Source organism: Saimiri boliviensis, chromosome 14, assembly GCF_048565385.1.
Source record: "Saimiri boliviensis isolate mSaiBol1 chromosome 14, mSaiBol1.pri, whole genome shotgun sequence".
Classification (NCBI taxonomy): Eukaryota; Metazoa; Chordata; class Mammalia; order Primates; family Cebidae; genus Saimiri; species Saimiri boliviensis.
In genome coordinates, this window is record NC_133462.1 from 48,102,342 (window position 1) to 48,120,280 (window position 17,939).

Consider the following 17,939-nt stretch of genomic DNA (forward strand, 5'->3'; position numbering starts at 1 on the left):
CTGCTAGGGCTAAGGGATTCTTGCAGGTGTCAGGGTTTGGGGCCCACATGTCTTGTCAGGCACGATCCCCACTCTAGGCATGTTTCGTCTCTTCCCTCTGGAACTTTGCCATCCTTCTCTCCAGGTGAGAAGTGGCAGAGTAGAAAGACTCTCCCTCCTTCAGTCTTCACAAGACATAGGGAAAGAGTGCGACCTCCTTTAAATCAGAGTGTGAGCTGAGGAGAGGGAGGGAGAAACTGGGTTTCCCAGGGCACTGGGCCTTTCATGACCTCTCCTATTGTGTTCCCCTGCCCCCAACTCCCAGGCAGGCCCTGAGTCTTCTGTTTGACACTTACCACAATGAGGTGGATGCCTTCCTGCTGGCTGACGTGAGTACGAATCCAGGGGCTGGCCTAGCTGCCGAAAGCTCCTCTTCCCCTTCCCCAGTCCTCCCGAGATCACCCAGCACTATGAGGGATCTGGGTGGAGCCTGAAAGTCTGTTGGCAGAGCCCTTCTTTTTATCCCCCTCGCTCATGGGCAGTGATGAGCGCATTGCCAGGGATTCTGCTCCTCCACAGAAGAAGTAGGTCAGGAACTATGTCCTGGTGCCATTCTCTGGAGTAGGATGTCTCCAGAGCTAAGGGACCTGGAGCTGTCACCTCCTAGCTGCTGCACTTGATGTGCATTGGAGCATGCATCCTAGGAGCAGTATCAGAAACCTTTGGTCTGAGAGGTTCTGTGGTGCTGGAAACCGTCAGGAAGTAGGTTTCAAATGTAGCGAGGGGCCAGAGCTCTCTCTACTTGGACTCACGTGGAGCCTCAAGCCTCAAAACCGTGAGAATCCACATGTGTCTTAAACATCACGAAGCTGAAGAAAATCTGACAGTTGTCTTCAAGAACAATCCCTTGCCGACTGCAATGGTCCACGCCTATATCCTAACCCTTCGGGAGACTGAGGTGGGAAGATTGCTTGAACCCAAAAGTTTAAGACCAGCCTGGGCAACACAGCAAGACACCACCTCTACAAAAAATATATAAATTAGCCAGCCATGGTGGCACACACCTGTAGCTCCAGCTGCTCTGGAGGCTGAAGTGGGAGGATCGCTTGAGCCAGGAGTTTGGGGCTGTAGTGAGCTATGATCACACCACTGTACTCTAGCCTGGGCGACAGAGTGAGACCCTGTCTCCAAAAACAAAAACCAATTCCTGTCTCACTGATCCAGTTTGTAGTAGTCATAGACTCTTCCCTTTTGAGGGGTTCAGTGTTATGTCTAGTCGCTGCCAGAAGCCCTTCTCTAGCAGCCTCTGCTTGAACATTTCCACTGATGCAGGGGAAGCTCTCTGAACCCCTGTGCTGCGCTGGTCTGGCCCTGTGCTAGCGGCTCTAGGGTGAGATGGGGGGAGGGTAGAGAAGTGTAAGAATTGTCATAGCCTTTGGGGAGCTTGTGTTCTTGTTAGAAAAATTGAATAATAACTTACAGCTATGAGTAGACAGAACAGGATTAATTAAGAGCTCCTGGAGGGTGCTAGAGGAAGGGGATTGGCCAGGGACTGCGTTACGTAGGAGGTAGAATTTTAGCTCATCTGTGATTTAAATGTACATAGGTAATCGGAGCTGGACAAGCGAGGGAATTCCAAATGAGGAAACTGCAGGAGCCAAGGTGCAGAGGGGAGGGTGGCTGTGGCATATCTGCAGAAGGGAGATACCTGTCTGGAAATTCTACAGGTCTCTGGGAGAGATCCTGTGTGTATATGAGTAGTGTAAGTAGACTAACGATAGAGAGAGGCTAGAAATAGGAGGAGCTTCAGGGGGAACAGCTGAAAGAATTGGGGCATGTGGGCATGGCCCATTGAATTCAGTGGGAGAGATTGTTCGCTGATGCTGGATATTTGAAAATGAAATGTGTTGCACATTTACCCCTGAGGATCATGAATCTCTACTCTTCCCAACGCTTTCCTTTAAAGACTGGGGGAGGGAGGGGTTGGAGACCAAGAACATGAGAGCAGAGCCTGCCAGCCTCACTGTGCCACCTCCCACAGGGGGACTTCCCGCTGAAGGCTGACAGGGTGGTCCAGTCCGTCAAGGCCATCTGCAACGCCCTGGCCGCTGTGGAAACCCCTGAGATCACCAATGCTCTCAACCAGCTGCCCCCCTGCCCCTCCCGCATGCAACCTAAAATTCAGAAGGTAAAGGGGCCCAGGGTGCTAGCTCGGGGAAGGAGGATAGGAATACTGCCAGGTAACTGAGCTGCCTGTTGCTAGGGTGTGTAGGTGTTCACTCACTAAAAAGGGGCTTCTCTCCACCTCCACCTTTTATGTTTAAGCAATTCAACTACAAGGGCTCTTCAAAAATGGATGCCAAATGTGTCCCCTCTTCCTGAGGTCGAGGGAGAGCTACCTGGGACTGACTGCCGAGAGCCCAGGCCAGTAAAGGCTTTATTCACAGTCACCAAGGCATTGCCTGACAGTCTGCATATCCATCAGGGCGCAAAAACAAACCAGGAGGAAAATCTCTCTGGAGCCAGGGGCTCCAGGACTCTGCAGCCGAGTGGCCTGAGGGTCGGGATGTCTCAGAAGGGTGGACACGATTTCTGTCCTCTGTCAGCTCAGTCTGTCCATCACACAGATCTGGTACCAACCATTACTCTATCCTCTCTGGGGATTCTCAGCTCCTCACATTTCAGTCCAGTCTGGTCCAGATGAATGCAGCTGTGAAAAGCCCTTCTTCCAGCTGTGACGAAAAAGGCTGTGGCCCTGAAGCTCCCCTCCCTCTTCTTTTTCCCCAACAGGATCCCAGCGTCTTGGCTGTGAGGGAAAACCGAGGTAAGGGAACTGCACTTCATCTTTATCCAGTCGGGCTGCCGAAAACTCCAGTCTCTGCCTAGATTCCTTTTTCTGCCTGGCCCCCTTGATTTATGTGTCAGAGTTTGCTTGGTGCGCACACACGAGCACGTGTGTGTGTGTGTGTGTGTGTGTGTGTGTGTGTTCGTTCTTATATGAGGTGTGGACACAGCTGGAGAGCACATTTCTTTCCACAAAGTGTTTTCTCATTATTTTTCCTAGTCATTCCTCCTGGTGTCCCTGGGAGATGGTGATGAGGGGGTGGAAGTGTGGGAGTGGGGTGGCAGGCAGCGCTAGCCCTGCCATCCAGATGGGAAGCCTCCCACTTGGGTAGATTGTGATTATTCTCCCAACGGCTCACACTCACTACGTTTCCGATTTAGAATGGGGCTTGGGAGAGGATGAGAAAGAATTTTTCACTAAGATTTTTCTAGGATTCCCCTGTCATGCCCTTCCAGCTGAACTTTGCCTTAAGATCGACCTATATCCCTGGGATTCCTTTGTTTTGGTTCGTTTTTGTTTTGGCATTCCTGGGATTGTTACGGTGATTCCCAGTCTTTTGGATGTGATAGACCAGTAAAATGTCCCCCAAAGTATTTGGGGGACCAACAGAGAAGCGCCAGCCTTTTACTTGGCCAAACTTTTTTGGCCTTTGCTTTAGTGAAGCAACTGCTAATAATTATTAACACCATTTCCTAAAAGAAAGGACATTTTAATACTAAGTCAGTGGCAATATGTAAAAATAAGGATTATCTTTAACATTGTGTCACTGTCAGTATGTGAAAAGCTCACGACGTGCCTCTGCTTTTTTCACATTTCATCACAGACGGGTGAACTTTGTCACAGCTATTAGAGACTGACTAGCATTTGGGGACCACTTGGGGGGTGCATAGGTCTTAGGCCATCCCTTTCTAGCCAGTGCCATGGCCACAAGATAGGGCTTGTCGAGGCCTCATGTCTTTCTCTTCCGACCCCTTCCCTTCCCAGAGAAGGTCGTGGAAGCCCTGACCGCTGCCATCTTGGACCTGGTGGAGCTGTACTGCAACACATTCAACGCAGACTTCCAGACGGCAGTACCCGGAAGCTGCAAGCATGACCTGGTCCAGGAGGCCTACCATTTCTCCGGGGCCCTGGCCTTCACTGTCTATGCCACTCATCGTATCCCCATCACCTGGGCCACCAGGTGAGCCCGGGGCTGAGCAAGCTGAGTTTGACCTCCACCAGGGCTTCTTCCCATCTGCACGCAATTCCACTGTCCTAAGTCTTAGGATATGTGGCATTTTGTGACACTGTGGTGCAATGGGGCTGCGGGGCTGAGCCAAGTGCCTGAGGAGGACCTGGGTTGGGGACAGCCCGGAGGAGAGAGGAGGAGTCCCTTAGGAGGTGAAGCAGATCTTGTTATTGCCTCTTGGGTGCTGGCTGCCTCTGCATCCCTGCCCCCTCCAGATCCAAGGCCAGTGGAAGGAGGCACGGCAACAGATGGCTGATTCTCAGATAGAGTGCAAGCTCGCTGGCCAGTGGGATTGGGCGGGGAGGTGGGAATGACCCTTTTGTCTGGGGTTCCCTAGGCCTGCAGGGGTGGGTGGAGGAGGATGTTCTTTTGGTAATCCTCAGCTCCTCTGTTGGGTCCCCAGCATCCAAGGCCTGAGGGAATAGGCACTGGGCCCTACCCCGCCCCTGCCGGTCCCCTTCCCCCAGCCCCCTTCTCCTGCTCTCTTTGTTCCTCACTTAATGTATTCCTCTGGGCGATTGGCAGAGAACAAAGGAGGCAGCCTGGGAAACCGGGGCCTTCTCTGACCTCTTCTGTCAGGCACCTGTCATGAGCCACAGGGACCCCCGTGTGTTGGCATTCACGTCGGCATATGTCGTCTTCCTCCCCCACCCTTCTCACTTGCGCATGCACGTGCGCGCACACACACGCACACACACACAGATGCTCAATGGGCTGCAGCTTTCTATAAGGAGGCTGGGTGGCCGGTTCCCACTAAAGAAAGAAAAACCACAAGGCTCAGCATGGAGCCTAAAACCAGGCAGAGGAATCCCGATTGCGTTGCTTTGGCCTGAGCGCATTTCCTTACACCTAGTTTGGCTGTCCTACCCAGAAAGCCCGTGTTAAAGCCCTCAGAGACTGAGTTTTGCCCGGGAAAATGGATTTTGGCCTTAGGGGGACGCATAGGTTTGGGTGATTGTTTTTGGGAGCTGGGTGTCCTGACCTGCTCCCTTTCTTTTGTAGCTATGAAGATTTCTACCTCTCCTGCTCCCTCAGCCATGGTGGCAAGGAGCTGTGCAGCCCCCTGCAGACCCGAAGAGCCCACTTCTCCAAGTACCTCTTCCACCTCATCATCTGGGACCAGCAGTAAGCCCTTCCCCCAGGCTCCAGTGCCCAGGCCACTGCAGACCTGTTAAGCCTCCGAAATATCCCTGGGGCCAGATAACTAGTCCTGGACTACCGATAAACCCAGGCTTCCTCGTTAACCCTAACTAGACAAGTCATTTGAACTCTTGAGTCTCCACTTCCCTGACTCTTAAATGGGGCCAAGTATAATTACCACCTGTCAAGTTCTCATGAGGAGCCAATGGGAAGGATCCATAAAGGCTCTTTGTAAACCATAAAAAACCATATAAATGTTAGTTGTTAGTTTTAACAATACTTTATTTTTTGATCTTGTCTCCCTTAAAGAGTTTAACTAGTTGGAGGGCTTCTCGTTCTCTCCTCCTTCCCACAGTTTCTGTAGACGAAGGCGAGGAGACTCCTTTTTCCCTTTATCGACAGAGAAGGAAGGGTTGCCTTGAGAAAGAATAGTGAGCTTGGATTCACAGGAGCGAGGGTCTAATTCTAGCTCTGTCTCGAATACTACTTCCCCTCTGTTCTTTCTGTGCCTCATTTTCTCAAACTGAGTAATGGGGATATTAACTCAGAGGCGCTTTTGGCATCGAGATGAGATAGGCAGGTTATAAATATAAATATGAAACCAAAAGCACAAGGTGGTATTAATCACCACGTGTTAACAGTAATTTGGTGTCAGGAAGGTAGGCATTAGCCACGCAGAGCAGGAAGGAAGCGGAGGAGAGGGTGCCTTGCTTGAATGGGGGCAACTGCGGGGGTTTTCCTGCCCTGGGCCTCATCTGTGCTGTGCTCTATCTTCCTTCCAGACAGTCAGAAAATCCCCTGTGTGCTGCCCCCAGCTTCACTTCCCCACGCTGACTATATTAGAGTCCTCACTCGCAGAGCAGCACTGCAACTTAAGTATATGGAGCACAGATTTTTTATTTTTTCTATTTTTCTATTTATTTATTTTTTGAGACAGAGTCTTGTTCTGTCACCCAGGCTGGAATGCAGTGGCCCGATCTTGGCTCACTGCAACTTCTGCCTCCCGAGTTCAAGCCATTCTCCTGCCTCAGCCTCCCGAGTCAGCTGGGACTACGGGCACGCACCAACAAGCCTGGCTAATTTTTGTATTTTTAGTAGAGATGAGGTTTCACCATATTGGTCAGACTGGTCTTGAACTCCTGACCTCATGATCTGCCTGCCTCGGCCTCCCAAAGTGCTAGGATTATAGGCATGAACCATCGTGCCGTGCCTGAAGCACAGATTAAAGAGACTGAGGAGGGTCCTGGAGAGGCCGAGGATGCAAAATAAGTTGATAAAGAATCTGGAAATGCTAGAAGGGATGGGTCATTTTACAGATGGACATCCGGGAAAATGGCCTTCACACTCAGGTAATTCATAGAGCAATAAAGGTGTGTATGACCAGTCATGGTGGCTCACACCTGTAGTTGCCACACTTTGTGAGGCCAAGGTGGGAGGATTGCTTGCGTGCAGGAATTTGAGACCAGCCTAGGCAACACAAAGACGTCTTATTGCTACTAAAAAAATTATTTATTTTATTTTTTTAATTTTTTGAGATGGAGTCTTACTCTGTCACTCAGGCTGGAGTGCAGTGGTGCAATCTCGGCTCACTGCAACCTCCGCCTCCTGGGTTCAAGCGATTTTCCTACCTCAGCCTCCTGAGTAGCTGGAACTACGGGTGCATGCCACCACACCCAGCTAATTTTTTCATATTTTTAGTAGAGACGAGGTTTCACTGTTTTAGCCAGGATGGTCTTGATTTCCTGACCTCATGATCTGCCTGCCTCGGTCTCCCAAAGTGCTGGGATTGCAGGCATGAGCCATGGCGCCCGGTCCCTACCTTGAATTTTAAAGGCCAGTCCCCTGCCTAGAGCCTTGCAAAGGGCATTGTCTTGCACTGCCCATCCAGATGCCCCAAATGAGACTTCTTGGCTCTTCATGGTCAAGACTAAGACATTTGGGATAAGGCGTGCCAGTGTTCCCAGGACAGGCTTTGGGCCAGTCATTCTCTCCTTCCTACTGCAGGTGCAGCCTTGGGCAGGTCATTCAACCTAGAATGGCTGTGATAATAGGGCCTACCCCACAGGATTGTTTAAGGAACAGTCGGGACACTGTAAATAAAGTACTTGGCACAGGCTTCTGAGCTGGAGAGCCCTCTTGTTTCGGTTTCTCTGTTCCAGGTGACTGACGGAGTGGCTGATACCTGGGGATACGTGTGCATGAAAATACCATCTGTATAACCCAGTGCCAGTGCAGTAAACACAGTGTCACATAGCAAAAAGTACAGTGTGCACACACATCCAAGTCAAGCTATGCTCCCCTTTTCCCTGATGAGAAACTGAGGCACAGAGATGGGAGTTAAGTTGCCCAGGATTGTGAGTGGTAGAACCAGGACTGGCACCAACCAGCACATTCCAGGAATCCTTCATGGAGGAGGCAGCCTGTGTGATGTGATGTTGTTGAATGGGCTGCAGGAAGGAGAGGGGTTTCTCAGGGAGGAGGGTAAGGGCTGCAGCTAACATAATGGTTATCCTGACCAGCCCTGGGTGAAGGTCTGTGGGAGAGGTTTTGGAATACCAGATATACCCAAGGACTGAAGGGAAGGGGGCCTTGGCTGTGTATCGTTTCCCTTTTCCTTAAGACACGAAGCTGGAAGCTTCTTCCTTGGAGGAAAGGAAAGGGCTAAGCCTCTCCCCTTTGCTATGGGGTCAGCTGATTCTCTGCCCCACTGTAGTGGTACAGGGATCAGCTAACTCTCAAAATAGGCCCAGTAGCCCTGCTTTGTCACCTCCAGCCAAACCCTGGCCTGGCATGTTTGCTGGCTGCTGGAGGGGCCCTAATTATAGCTGTGGGCCCCCCAGGGCAGAGGCAGCTGGGACAGAGCAGGGCTCTGCCAGTTCCCGGTAGGCTGGAGGGAGTGCCCCACTTAGGTGGAGATTCCCCTGGAGGAGTGAGGGCAGCGGTGGAGGCAGGTTGCTTTATCATGAAACTGCTAAACTTGGGGGTGGCCACCCTGCCTCTGTGCCCTCTGGCGTAGAAGTTGCTGGGCTGGCCAGGAGGGTGTGACAGTATGGACTTTGGCCCAGGGACAATTTCCCTGAAAGGTAATGTGGGTCCTCCCTGCCTTTCCAAAGCTCCCCTTCCCTGGGTACTTCACCCCACCCAGCAGTTCCTTATCCCGAGCTTGGAGGGAGTGGCTGGGTGTGATTCAGACCCAGGGACCTGGAGGGAACTCCCGGGCTCGAGGAGCGGTGGGGCTAATGTGTTCTCTTGGCCCTGCCATGGGCTGTCTCACTACTGGGGGACGTGGAGAAGCCCCTTCCCTTTGAATCTTTGAAGTCCCTTTGGCTTTGAATCTCTCTTGGGGGTAGGGGTGAGACAAACCCATCGTGTGTCCCTGGGGCTAGGTGAAGGGACTTGTGTGAGGACAGGTGAGAGGGCTGTGGGGGAGGGTGAACCGAGGGCAGAGAACATGGTGCTTCTTCCTGGTAGCTCCCGGCGAGAAGTGGGGGAGGGATGAGGACTGTCAAAAGGAAAAGGAGGACGAAAGGAGTAGCTTTGTGGGCCTTCTCCAGAAATTCTAAAACGAGGAAAGGAGCAAGGCTGACAACGTGGGACGTGTCATCACCTGAGATCCGAGGTGGCTCTGGCTAAGCGGGTTCTGTCCAGGCACCACCGGCAGCCTCACGATCAGGGGATGTCTGCCTCACTCGGCTACAAAGCTCCGAGGACACCGCAGTGTGCTTCTGGGAACATCCAGTGGGGGTTTCGCCTAGTTTGGGACCTCTCCTGGGTCTGCAGGAGGAGGGCTTCCCCAGGGAGTATGTCTAAACCCTGAGAGGGAGGCTGTATCCTCAGCCTCAGCTTGACTTCCTGGACCACCTGTTGCTTGAAGCCACAGGAATGGCCCCTCCTAATTTGACTTCCCGTTCTCTGTAGGATCTGCTTCCCGGTGCAGGTGAACCGGCTGCCTCGGGAGACTCTGCTGTGTGCCACTCTGTATGCTCTGCCCATCCCCCCACCGGGGAGCTCCTCGGAGGCCAATAAACAGCGGAGGGTGCCCGAAGCCTTGGGCTGGGTCACTACCCCACTCTTCAACTTCAGGCAGTATGTGAGCCCCAGGATACAGCTTCTTGGCCTTGGAAGGGGAGGAGGAGGACAGAGAAAGTGGCCCTGGCTGCTGCACTGGCCAGTGCCAGTGCCCTTGGGAGGGTTGGCTATGTGGGGCTCACCGGTGAAGTACAGAGGGTCCCCAAGCACAGAACTGGTGACCAGGACTATTGACGTAACCAAGAGCCACTGATCGGTTCCGGTGGCATTGGACTGTTGAGGATACACGGAAAAGCAATGCTTTGGTAATATATCATCTGCTCCTGTCATCAGAAGAACGCTAGAGGTCACGTAGCCCAGCCTCCCCACCTCACAAAGGCATCCCTACCACCAAGTCATCCAGACCAGGCTGTGCTTAGCTCACAAGGCCTCTCGGAAGGCGTGAGCTTTTACAGGACTTGGGAGAAGGAGGCGACTGTGGTCTACCGAGAGAATGAGACAGGGGAGTTGGATGGTAGCTTCAGACAGAAAGGCAGATTTTTGCATTGGGGGAGGAGGAGAAAAACCTCTCTGCTTAGCCATTTTAGCGGCTCTTCCCACCCTCCTTCCTTCTTAGGGTTCTGACCTGTGGCCGGAAGCTTCTGGGTCTGTGGCCAGCAACACAGGAAAGCCCTAGTGCCCGTTGGAGTGCACCGAACTTCCACCAGCCAGACAGCGTCATCCTGCAGGTGAGGCTGTAGCTCTTCCCTCCGTTCACCGGCAAGACCATTCCCGTCAACTCTACGTTTTTCCCCTTGAGATCTGGGCTGGGACAGCAAGGGAGTGAGAATGCTAGAACTTCCAGCATGGGATGATGATGTGACTGAAGCAACCGAGTGAATATGGTTAGACGTGGAGTGGGAGGTGAGCTCCAGGGTATCCATCTCCCATCTCCTGGGTTAAATTTATTTCATGAAGTCTAAAGATAGGGTCTGAGACCCTCTGCATTCAGGGCTCAGCTTCTGAGTCCCTTGTATTGAATCCTCATACTTCTGAGTCTGATCAGACCTGACCTGTGCCCTCTTGGGGCCTGAGGGGACACCTTTCCTCCAGCCAGTGACACAGTGCTTTCACAGGGTGGACCTCTTCTCCAGGGAGAAGAGAGGAGCTGTTCACGCCCACAATCTAGTTTCCAGTTCCCAGTTCCCAGCTTCCCTTTCTGGTGGTTATGAGATACTTTGGTATGGAGTATGAATGTTGACATAGAAGGAAATACAGTAATATAGCATGAAAGCTCCCAGGCAGGTTTTTGTGGTTTTTTTTTTTTTTTTTTTTGAGACTGGGTCTCTGTCACCCAGGCTGGAATGCAGCTGCACAGCTTTGGATCACTGCAAACTCTGCCTCCCAGGCACAGATCATTCCCCACCTCAGCCTCCCAAGTACATGGGACTACAGGTGCACACCACCACACCTGGCTAATTTTGGTCTGTCTTATGTACTACTCTATGCTCAGAGCCTAGAAAATGCCTGGCACATGTTCGGATTCAATAGATATTTGTTGAATGAGGCTGGGTGCGGTGGCTCACACCTGTAATCTCAGCACTTTGGGAGGCCGAAGTTGGGGGGGGATCACTTGAGGTCAGGAGTTCGAGACCAGCCTGGTCAACTTGGTGATGCCCTGTCTCTACTAGAAATACAAAAATTAGCTGGGCATGGTGGCATGTGCCTGTAATCCCAGCTACTCAGGAAGCTGAGGCATGAGAATTGCTTGAACCTGGGAGGCGGAGGTTAAAGTGAACTGAGATCACACCCCTCCACTCCAGCCTGGGTGACAGAGCAAGACTGTCTCAAAAAAAAAAAAAAAGATATTTGTTGAATGAAGGAAGGTAGAGCTCCTTGGAGAACTGGCTCACTCAGCTCTGACGGTCTCTTTAGTAGGATGAACATCTGGTGGCATAAAATAGGGACCCAGTGTTCCAGGGCCTTCTCCCAGCATGTGGTCCTGCCTCCCCTCTGGCAGCAGTACCCTCCAGCATGGGACGGAAGGCTCCCCGGCCTCAGCCTGGATGCTTCCCGGGGTTCGGCCAGGTGACACTTGTGTTGAGAGTTCTGACTGGGGCTTGTCCTCTCACCAGCAGACCGCTTCCTCACGTGTCCATTCTTTTTCTTTTTTTGTTTCCCCTCTCATTTTTTGCTGAGAGTTATAGCTGGAAAGGACTTTAGCGCTCACCAAGTCCAACTGGGTTATTTTACAAAGAACCTGAGGGAACGTGAGGGAGGCACAGGCCGGAATGCAGGGGTGGGAGAAAGAAGCTGAGAGTCCACCCACGCTGCCTGTGCTCTCTCCTCACGTCCCTGATCCCGTCCCCCAGATTGACTTCCCCACCTCGGCCTTTGACATCAAGTTCACCAGCCCCGCTGGAGACAAGTTCAGCCCCCGCTATGAGTTTGGCAGCCTCCGGGAAGAAGACCAGCGCAAGCTTAAAGACATCATGCAGAAGGAGTCCCTGTACTGGTGAGGCCCAGGCCCTCACTTCATCTGACCTCCCAGCACGGGGTCCCTGTCCTCCTGCTGAGGGAGTGGAGGTGGGAAGGGGTGGGCATTGCCACCCAGGCAGGAAGTGGTGGCAGCCGCCAGGCCTTTCTCCGTCAGCGGACACTAGGAAAAGTGGAGAAGTCAAGGCCAGGAAATTAGAGCTGAGAATACCCAAGTCCCACCCTGGGAACTTGGTCCAGACTCCGCTACCCAGGAGGACCAGAGCTGTGCCCCACACCCCAGATGTGCTGCCTACTACCTTCTGTCCATGGGGGCAGCTGCCCCTCTACCCTGCCTGCACCTCCTGCCCTCGCCTCCTGCCCCTGCCACAACAACAGCCTTTGAAATTTTCTGGCCCTGTCACTCTCCATAAAGGATCGGGTGTCCAGGCGAGCTGGCAGCTCTCAGGGGTGAGCGAGTCCAGGCTGAGCTCATCCTTGTGGCTGCTGCTTTCACAGGATTGGAGAAGGAGGGGTGGGCTGGAGCTGGAGGAGCTAGAGGGACCCGGTTCCCCTGTCTGCTCTCAGTTTCCCTCTCTGGCTCCTGGCGGCCCTGTGCGTGTGTTGTGTGTAGGGGGGCATGAGAGACACGGGGCTCATCTCTGTCCCTTATGTCCACCCCGAGAAGCTGGAGAAGCTGAGTGACTGCAAACCTCCCTTCCCCCACACCGCCGACTGCACTTCATTAGCCCCTCAGCTCCCTTCTCCCATTAGACACCTGATCTCAAGCAAGGCCCAATTAGCTGTGGGTCCTTGAAAGCCGACAGCTGGTCCCAGGAGGCCTCTTGGCGGCGGAGACCCTGGTGTGGGGGGACCACTGCCCTCTGGTGGTTCTGCTTGAGAACGGTGCCCTCAGGGCCTCTGCAGGAGGGGTGGCAGATTTGGTGCCCTTGGCCCATGCATTCTGCCTGCATCTAAGATGTCCCTGAGTTGGGACCAAACGTAGGATTTGAGCCCTGTTTCCTGAACGCTGCTTCATATTGGAATCACCTGGTGGTCTTTGGAATATACCAATGCCTGGCTTCCCAGCCATTCGGACTTCACTGGTTATCAGGTGTGATTAGCCATGGCGAGGGGGTTCACCTAGCCCCTCAAGTGGCTGTCATTGCAGCAAAGCTTGGGAACCACTGAATTGCAGTGTGCGCAGCACTCCCTGGAGAGTAAGCACTGCAGCCCTGACCGACACTGTTCTCTCTCACTGGCCCCTACCCTCCCGCCACCTTCTCCTTTCCCCCGTGCTCGCCAGGCTCACTGATGCTGACAAGAAGCGCCTTTGGGAGAAGCGATATTACTGCCACTCGGAGGTGAGCTCACTCCCCCTGGTGCTCGCCAGCGCCCCCAGCTGGGAGTGGGCTTGCCTGCCCGACATCTATGCTCTCCTGAAGCAGTGGACCCACATGAACCACCAGGATGCCCTGGGGCTCCTGCATGCCACGTGAGTTGTAACACCCGCCTTTTCTGACCAAGTGACCCTGTAGAAGCCAGGGCATGGCACTGCCGATCACGGATCTGAGCCAGCCCTGGGGAACATGGTAAAGTGGGTGTGGATATTCAGGGATTTTTCCATTTCTCCTTTTGTTTTTTCTTTCTTATTTTTTACCCCAATGTTACATTGTGGTCATTTTTCAAACATACAACAAAACTGAAAATTGTACAGTGAATACCTATGTGCCCATCACCTAGATTCTATTGCTAGCATTTTCTCTGTGTGCTGGATTGTATATATTTCATGTATCCATTCCTGTATCTATCCATCTATCAACGTTTTTTTTTTTGTTTTTTGTTTTTTTTCTTTTTTGAGACAGAGTCTTGCTCTGTTCCCAGGCTGGAGTGCAGTGACACAATCTCCGCTCACTGCAACCTCTGCCTCCTGGGTTCAAGCGATTCTCCTGCCTCAGACTCTTGAGTAGCTGGGACTACAGGCATGTGCAAATTTTTGTATTTTTAGTACAGGTAGGGTTTCATAATGTTGGCCAGGCTGGTCTCAATCTCTTGACCTCATGATCCACTTGCCTCGGTCTCCCAAAGTCTTGCAATTACAGGCAAGAGCCACTGTGCCCAGTCTATCCGTGGTATTTTTTATGCTTTTTTGTTTTTGAGACAGGGTCTTACTCTGCCACCCAGGCTAGAGTGCAGTGGCATGAATACGGCTCACTGCAGCCTCAACCTCCTGGGCTCAAAAGCAATCCTCCTGCCCCAGCCTCCAAATAGGTGGAACAACAAATGCACACCACCACACCTGACTAATTTTTTAAACTTTTTGTCGAGATGAAGTCTCACTATGTTGCCCAGGCTGTTTTCAAACTCCTGGGTTCAAGCAATCCTCCCTCCTTGGCCTCCCAAAGTGCTGGGATTACAGGTGTGAGCTACCATGCCCAGCCTTCGTATACATTTCAAAGTAAATTACACACACCATTAAACTCCCTGCTTTGGCATGCACATTACTAACTAGAGCTCAATGTTTGTTCTGTTGTTGTTTTTTTTTTCTTTTGAGGCAACATTTATACATAAGCAAATACCCAAACTTTACCTATACACTGGCTGAATTTTGACAAATGTATACACCTGTGTAACTGAAATCCTTATTACTTAGTTTTATTTTAACTATTGTCTCTCTCCCTCTTTCTCTTGAAGGGTTCTCTGTGGGCCCAAGGCTTCCAGTCTCAGATCTGTTAGGGCTGCCTTTTCTAGATGGTACCCAGGATTTTCTGCTTATTTCCTGCCACTCTCAGTAATAAACTGTACTTATTCATGTGACCTGCCTTTAGGAGTTTTTGAGGCAATGGTTTTGTTAAAATTCTGTGATTTTCTGTTACTTGCTTGGTACCTTTTGCATGAAAGGATGTTACCAAGACAAAATAATGCTTTTACCCACATCAGGGCCCTCTAATGGTGGGAATTTCTGGCACAGTGGGAGTCAGGCAAGAAATCTTTGGGAGTAGGGTTGAGGACTTTGTCCCATTTTCTTTAAATCATCCAAAGAGTAAAAGTGGCTACCCAATTGCTCTTCTGTGGTTCAAGGTAGACTCTGACCATGAAGGAGGCTCATTCCCAAGGGTTGCTGTCCCAGGAAGGTGCTAAGGATTCTTCTAGTGATGCTGGCAGACTCTAGGGCCATTGCATTTTCTCTCTCCATGCCTCTGAAGCCCAGGAGTGAGGATGCTTGGCTCACAGCTGTGCCTCAGCCTGCAGCGAGGTTGTCAGGGCACTGGGCTCTGTTTTGCAGCTTCCCGGACCAGGAGGTGCGTCGTATGGCTGTGCAGTGGATTGGCTCACTCTCAGATGCCGAGCTGCTGGACTACCTGCCCCAGCTGGTACAGGTGGGTACACTGGTCTTCCCTCCAGTTCTGCTGGTCCCATCTCCAATACCCCAAGTGAGTCTGCATTATGTTCCTTAGAAACCAGAGATCCCAGCCAGGTGCGGTGGCTCACGCCTGTAATTCCAGCACTTTGGGAGGCTGAGGCAGGTGGATCATGAGGTCAGGAGTTCAAGACCAGCCTGGCTGATATGGTGAAATCCCGTCTCTACAAATAATACAAAAATTATCTGGGTGTGATGGTGCACACCTGTAATCCCAGCTATTCAGGAGGCTGAGGCAGGAGAATAGCTTGAACCCAGGAGGTGGAGGTTATAGTGAGCTGAGATCGCGCCACTGCACTGCAACCTGGGCGACAGAGCAAGACTGTCTGAAAGAAAGAAGAAGAAGAAGAAAGCCGGGCGCGGTGGCTCAAGCCTGTAATCCCAGCACTTTGGGAGGCCGAGGCGGGTGGATCACAAGGTCGAGAGATCGAGACCAACCTGGTCGACATGGTGAAACCCCGTCTCTACTAAAAATACAAAAAATTAGCTGGGCATGGTGGCACGTGCCTGTAATCCCAGCTACTCAGGAGGCTGAGGCAGGAGAATTGCCTGAACCCGGGAGGCGGAGGTTGCAGTGAGCCGAGATCGTGCCATTGCACTCCAGCCTGGGTAACAAGAGCGAAACTCCGTCTCAAAAAAAAAAAAAAAAAAAAAAAGAAGAAGAAGAAAAAGAAACCAGAGATCCCAGTGCAATAATGATAGGTGTAGATTACAGGCAGTTAATGAAGCTTCATATTCTCTTTCTCCCTTTCTCCTAAACAGGCCCTAAAGTACGAGTGCTACCTGGACAGCCCGTTGGTGCGCTTCCTCCTGAAACGAGCTGTGTCCGACTTGAGAGTGACTCACTACTTCTTCTGGTAAAACCGTGTGTAGAAAAGTGGGAGGTAGACACATGTCTTTCATGTAGGAGTATTTCACTCTTAGGCACGCAAGGGCAAGGAGCTGAGTTGTCTGGGCTTCAGGATGTTGCTGACTTCCCATGCGGCCTCAGGGGCCTCAGCTCACCCCCATGTAACATAGTGAGGCTTATTCCTGTCTCTCCTCTCCCACACATGGCAGAAATAGGGTAGAAACAAGTTGCAAAGGGGCTGTGAACTCTGCTTAAAGACAGAATGAGGGCACAGACTGGGGTATGGGCACAGGTAGGCATCTCCATATAAGCCATACATACAGAGTATTTTCCCTCCCAAGGTTCAGGGTGGGTTTTGCAGTGAGTTGGAGCTGGGCTTGACTCCATCTCCCCCTGCACCCCTGCCTTTCATCGCTGGAGTGCCCTGACTCCTGGCTCCCTCTGCCTCGCAGGTTGCTGAAGGACGGCCTCAAGGACTCTCAGTTCAGCATCCGCTACCAGTATCTGCTGGCAGCCTTACTGTGCTGCTGTGGCAAGGGGCTCAGAGAAGAGTTTAACCGCCAGTGCTGGCTTGTCAACGCCCTGGCCAAACTGGCCCAGCAGGTCCGGGAGGCAGCCCCATCGGCAAGGCAGGTGAGTGGGGTGACGCTGCCTCTACCCATTTCTCATCCAGGGCATTGGCAGCCAGTTTCTTCTTAGGAATCCTGAACAACAAGATTCCATGCAACGATTTCTGATGTTGGAGCTGGGAGCAGATGACTCTGGAACCTGTAGGCCATAAACAGGCAGTCTGCAAGCTGGATACAGCCCGTGGATGTGTTATTTGGCCTGTAAAATACTGACATTTTTATTTAGCTGTTTGTTTTAAAGGCTAAGCACAGTTGTATAAGTTGTTCACTGCACAAGAGCACTCAGCCAGAAGGGGCAAGTGAGGGCTGAAATCCAGCCATATTTTGTTCATGCTGTGACCCATGGCTCAGGCCTGCTGCCACCCAGAGAGGACACCTTTATCTGTTTGTACCAAGGCACTATAACCAGCCAGCAGTGTTCCTGGTTGCTGACATTTAAAAATGGAGAGATTTTGTATCAACGTCCAGATTGCTAGCTTTTCTTGGCAGAAGCCGGAGCAGCTCTTCCCCCTTAAGAGACAGCCTACCCTCTCGGTGCTCTGGGGCTGCTCCCTGCGTTCTGCCCTCTGCTCACCTCTGGAGCCATCTGGTCTTGCTGCTGGTGTACTGTCCCAGGCTGCGGTTCAGGGGGTCCTCCGGGTATCCACACTTCTCAGGGGGTGATTTTCATACCAACCACTGCTGAGAACCCACCCCCGGGAGGGGTCTGGTTCCCGTTACAGGCCCTCCATTTCACCCCTGCCGCCTTCCTCCCTTCTTTCCAGGGAATCCTCCGCACGGGCCTGGAGGAGGTGAGGCAGTTCTTTATCCTCAATGGCTCGTGCCGTCTGCCGCTCAGCCCCAGTCTGCTGGTTAAGGGAATCGTGCCCAGGGTGAGTGACTGGTAGGTTTGGGGCTGTCGGCGTGGGAGGGCTCAGTGGAGCTGAGGTCCTCACGGACCAGGCACACAAGGGTGAGGAGCTGAGTCGTCTGGGCTTCAGGCTGTTGCTGACTTACCATGCGGCCTTGGATTAGCATCTTTTCCTCAGGGGTCTCAGCTCACCTCCATGTAGCGTGGTGAGGACTATTCCTGCCTCTCCTCTACCCACACATGGCAGAAATATAAGAGAAACAAGATGCAGAGGGGCTGTGAACTCAAAGACAGAGTGAGGGCACAGGTGAGCCTCTCTGTATAAGCTGTAAAGTAAGAGAGAGATTAGGAAGAAAGGCCTATTTGTGGCCTCTTCCCATTCCCAATTATGTATGGACTTTTACAAGCCTAACAGCTTGCAGGATAGAGGAACTGGGTTGGAGGCTGGGCGGCTGGGCCGCTGTCTTTCTTTGGTGATGTTGCGGATGAAGTCGGGGTGGTGGTGGAGATGGCA

General features: G+C 52.2%; 1 protein-coding gene across 3 annotated transcripts in view; it reads left to right on the top strand.

Moving 5' to 3' along the window:
- PIK3C2B (phosphatidylinositol-4-phosphate 3-kinase catalytic subunit type 2 beta) overlaps positions 1-17,939 on the top strand; it is an 83,653-nt gene that overhangs the window by 40,622 nt on the left and 25,092 nt on the right. For all 3 annotated transcript variants that reach the window (XM_039466378.2, XM_039466377.2, XM_039466380.2), the window contains 13 exons: positions 305-368; positions 2,021-2,167; positions 2,770-2,803; positions 3,809-4,004; positions 5,055-5,177; positions 9,111-9,278; positions 9,838-9,949; positions 11,573-11,715; positions 12,982-13,170; positions 14,962-15,055; positions 15,859-15,953; positions 16,399-16,579; positions 17,340-17,447. In XM_039466378.2, the coding sequence (XP_039322312.2) occupies positions 305-368; positions 2,021-2,167; positions 2,770-2,803; positions 3,809-4,004; positions 5,055-5,177; positions 9,111-9,278; positions 9,838-9,949; positions 11,573-11,715; positions 12,982-13,170; positions 14,962-15,055; positions 15,859-15,953; positions 16,399-16,579; positions 17,340-17,447 (1,654 nt within the window). The remainder of the gene's footprint in view (positions 1-304; positions 369-2,020; positions 2,168-2,769; positions 2,804-3,808; positions 4,005-5,054; positions 5,178-9,110; positions 9,279-9,837; positions 9,950-11,572; positions 11,716-12,981; positions 13,171-14,961; positions 15,056-15,858; positions 15,954-16,398; positions 16,580-17,339; positions 17,448-17,939) is intronic.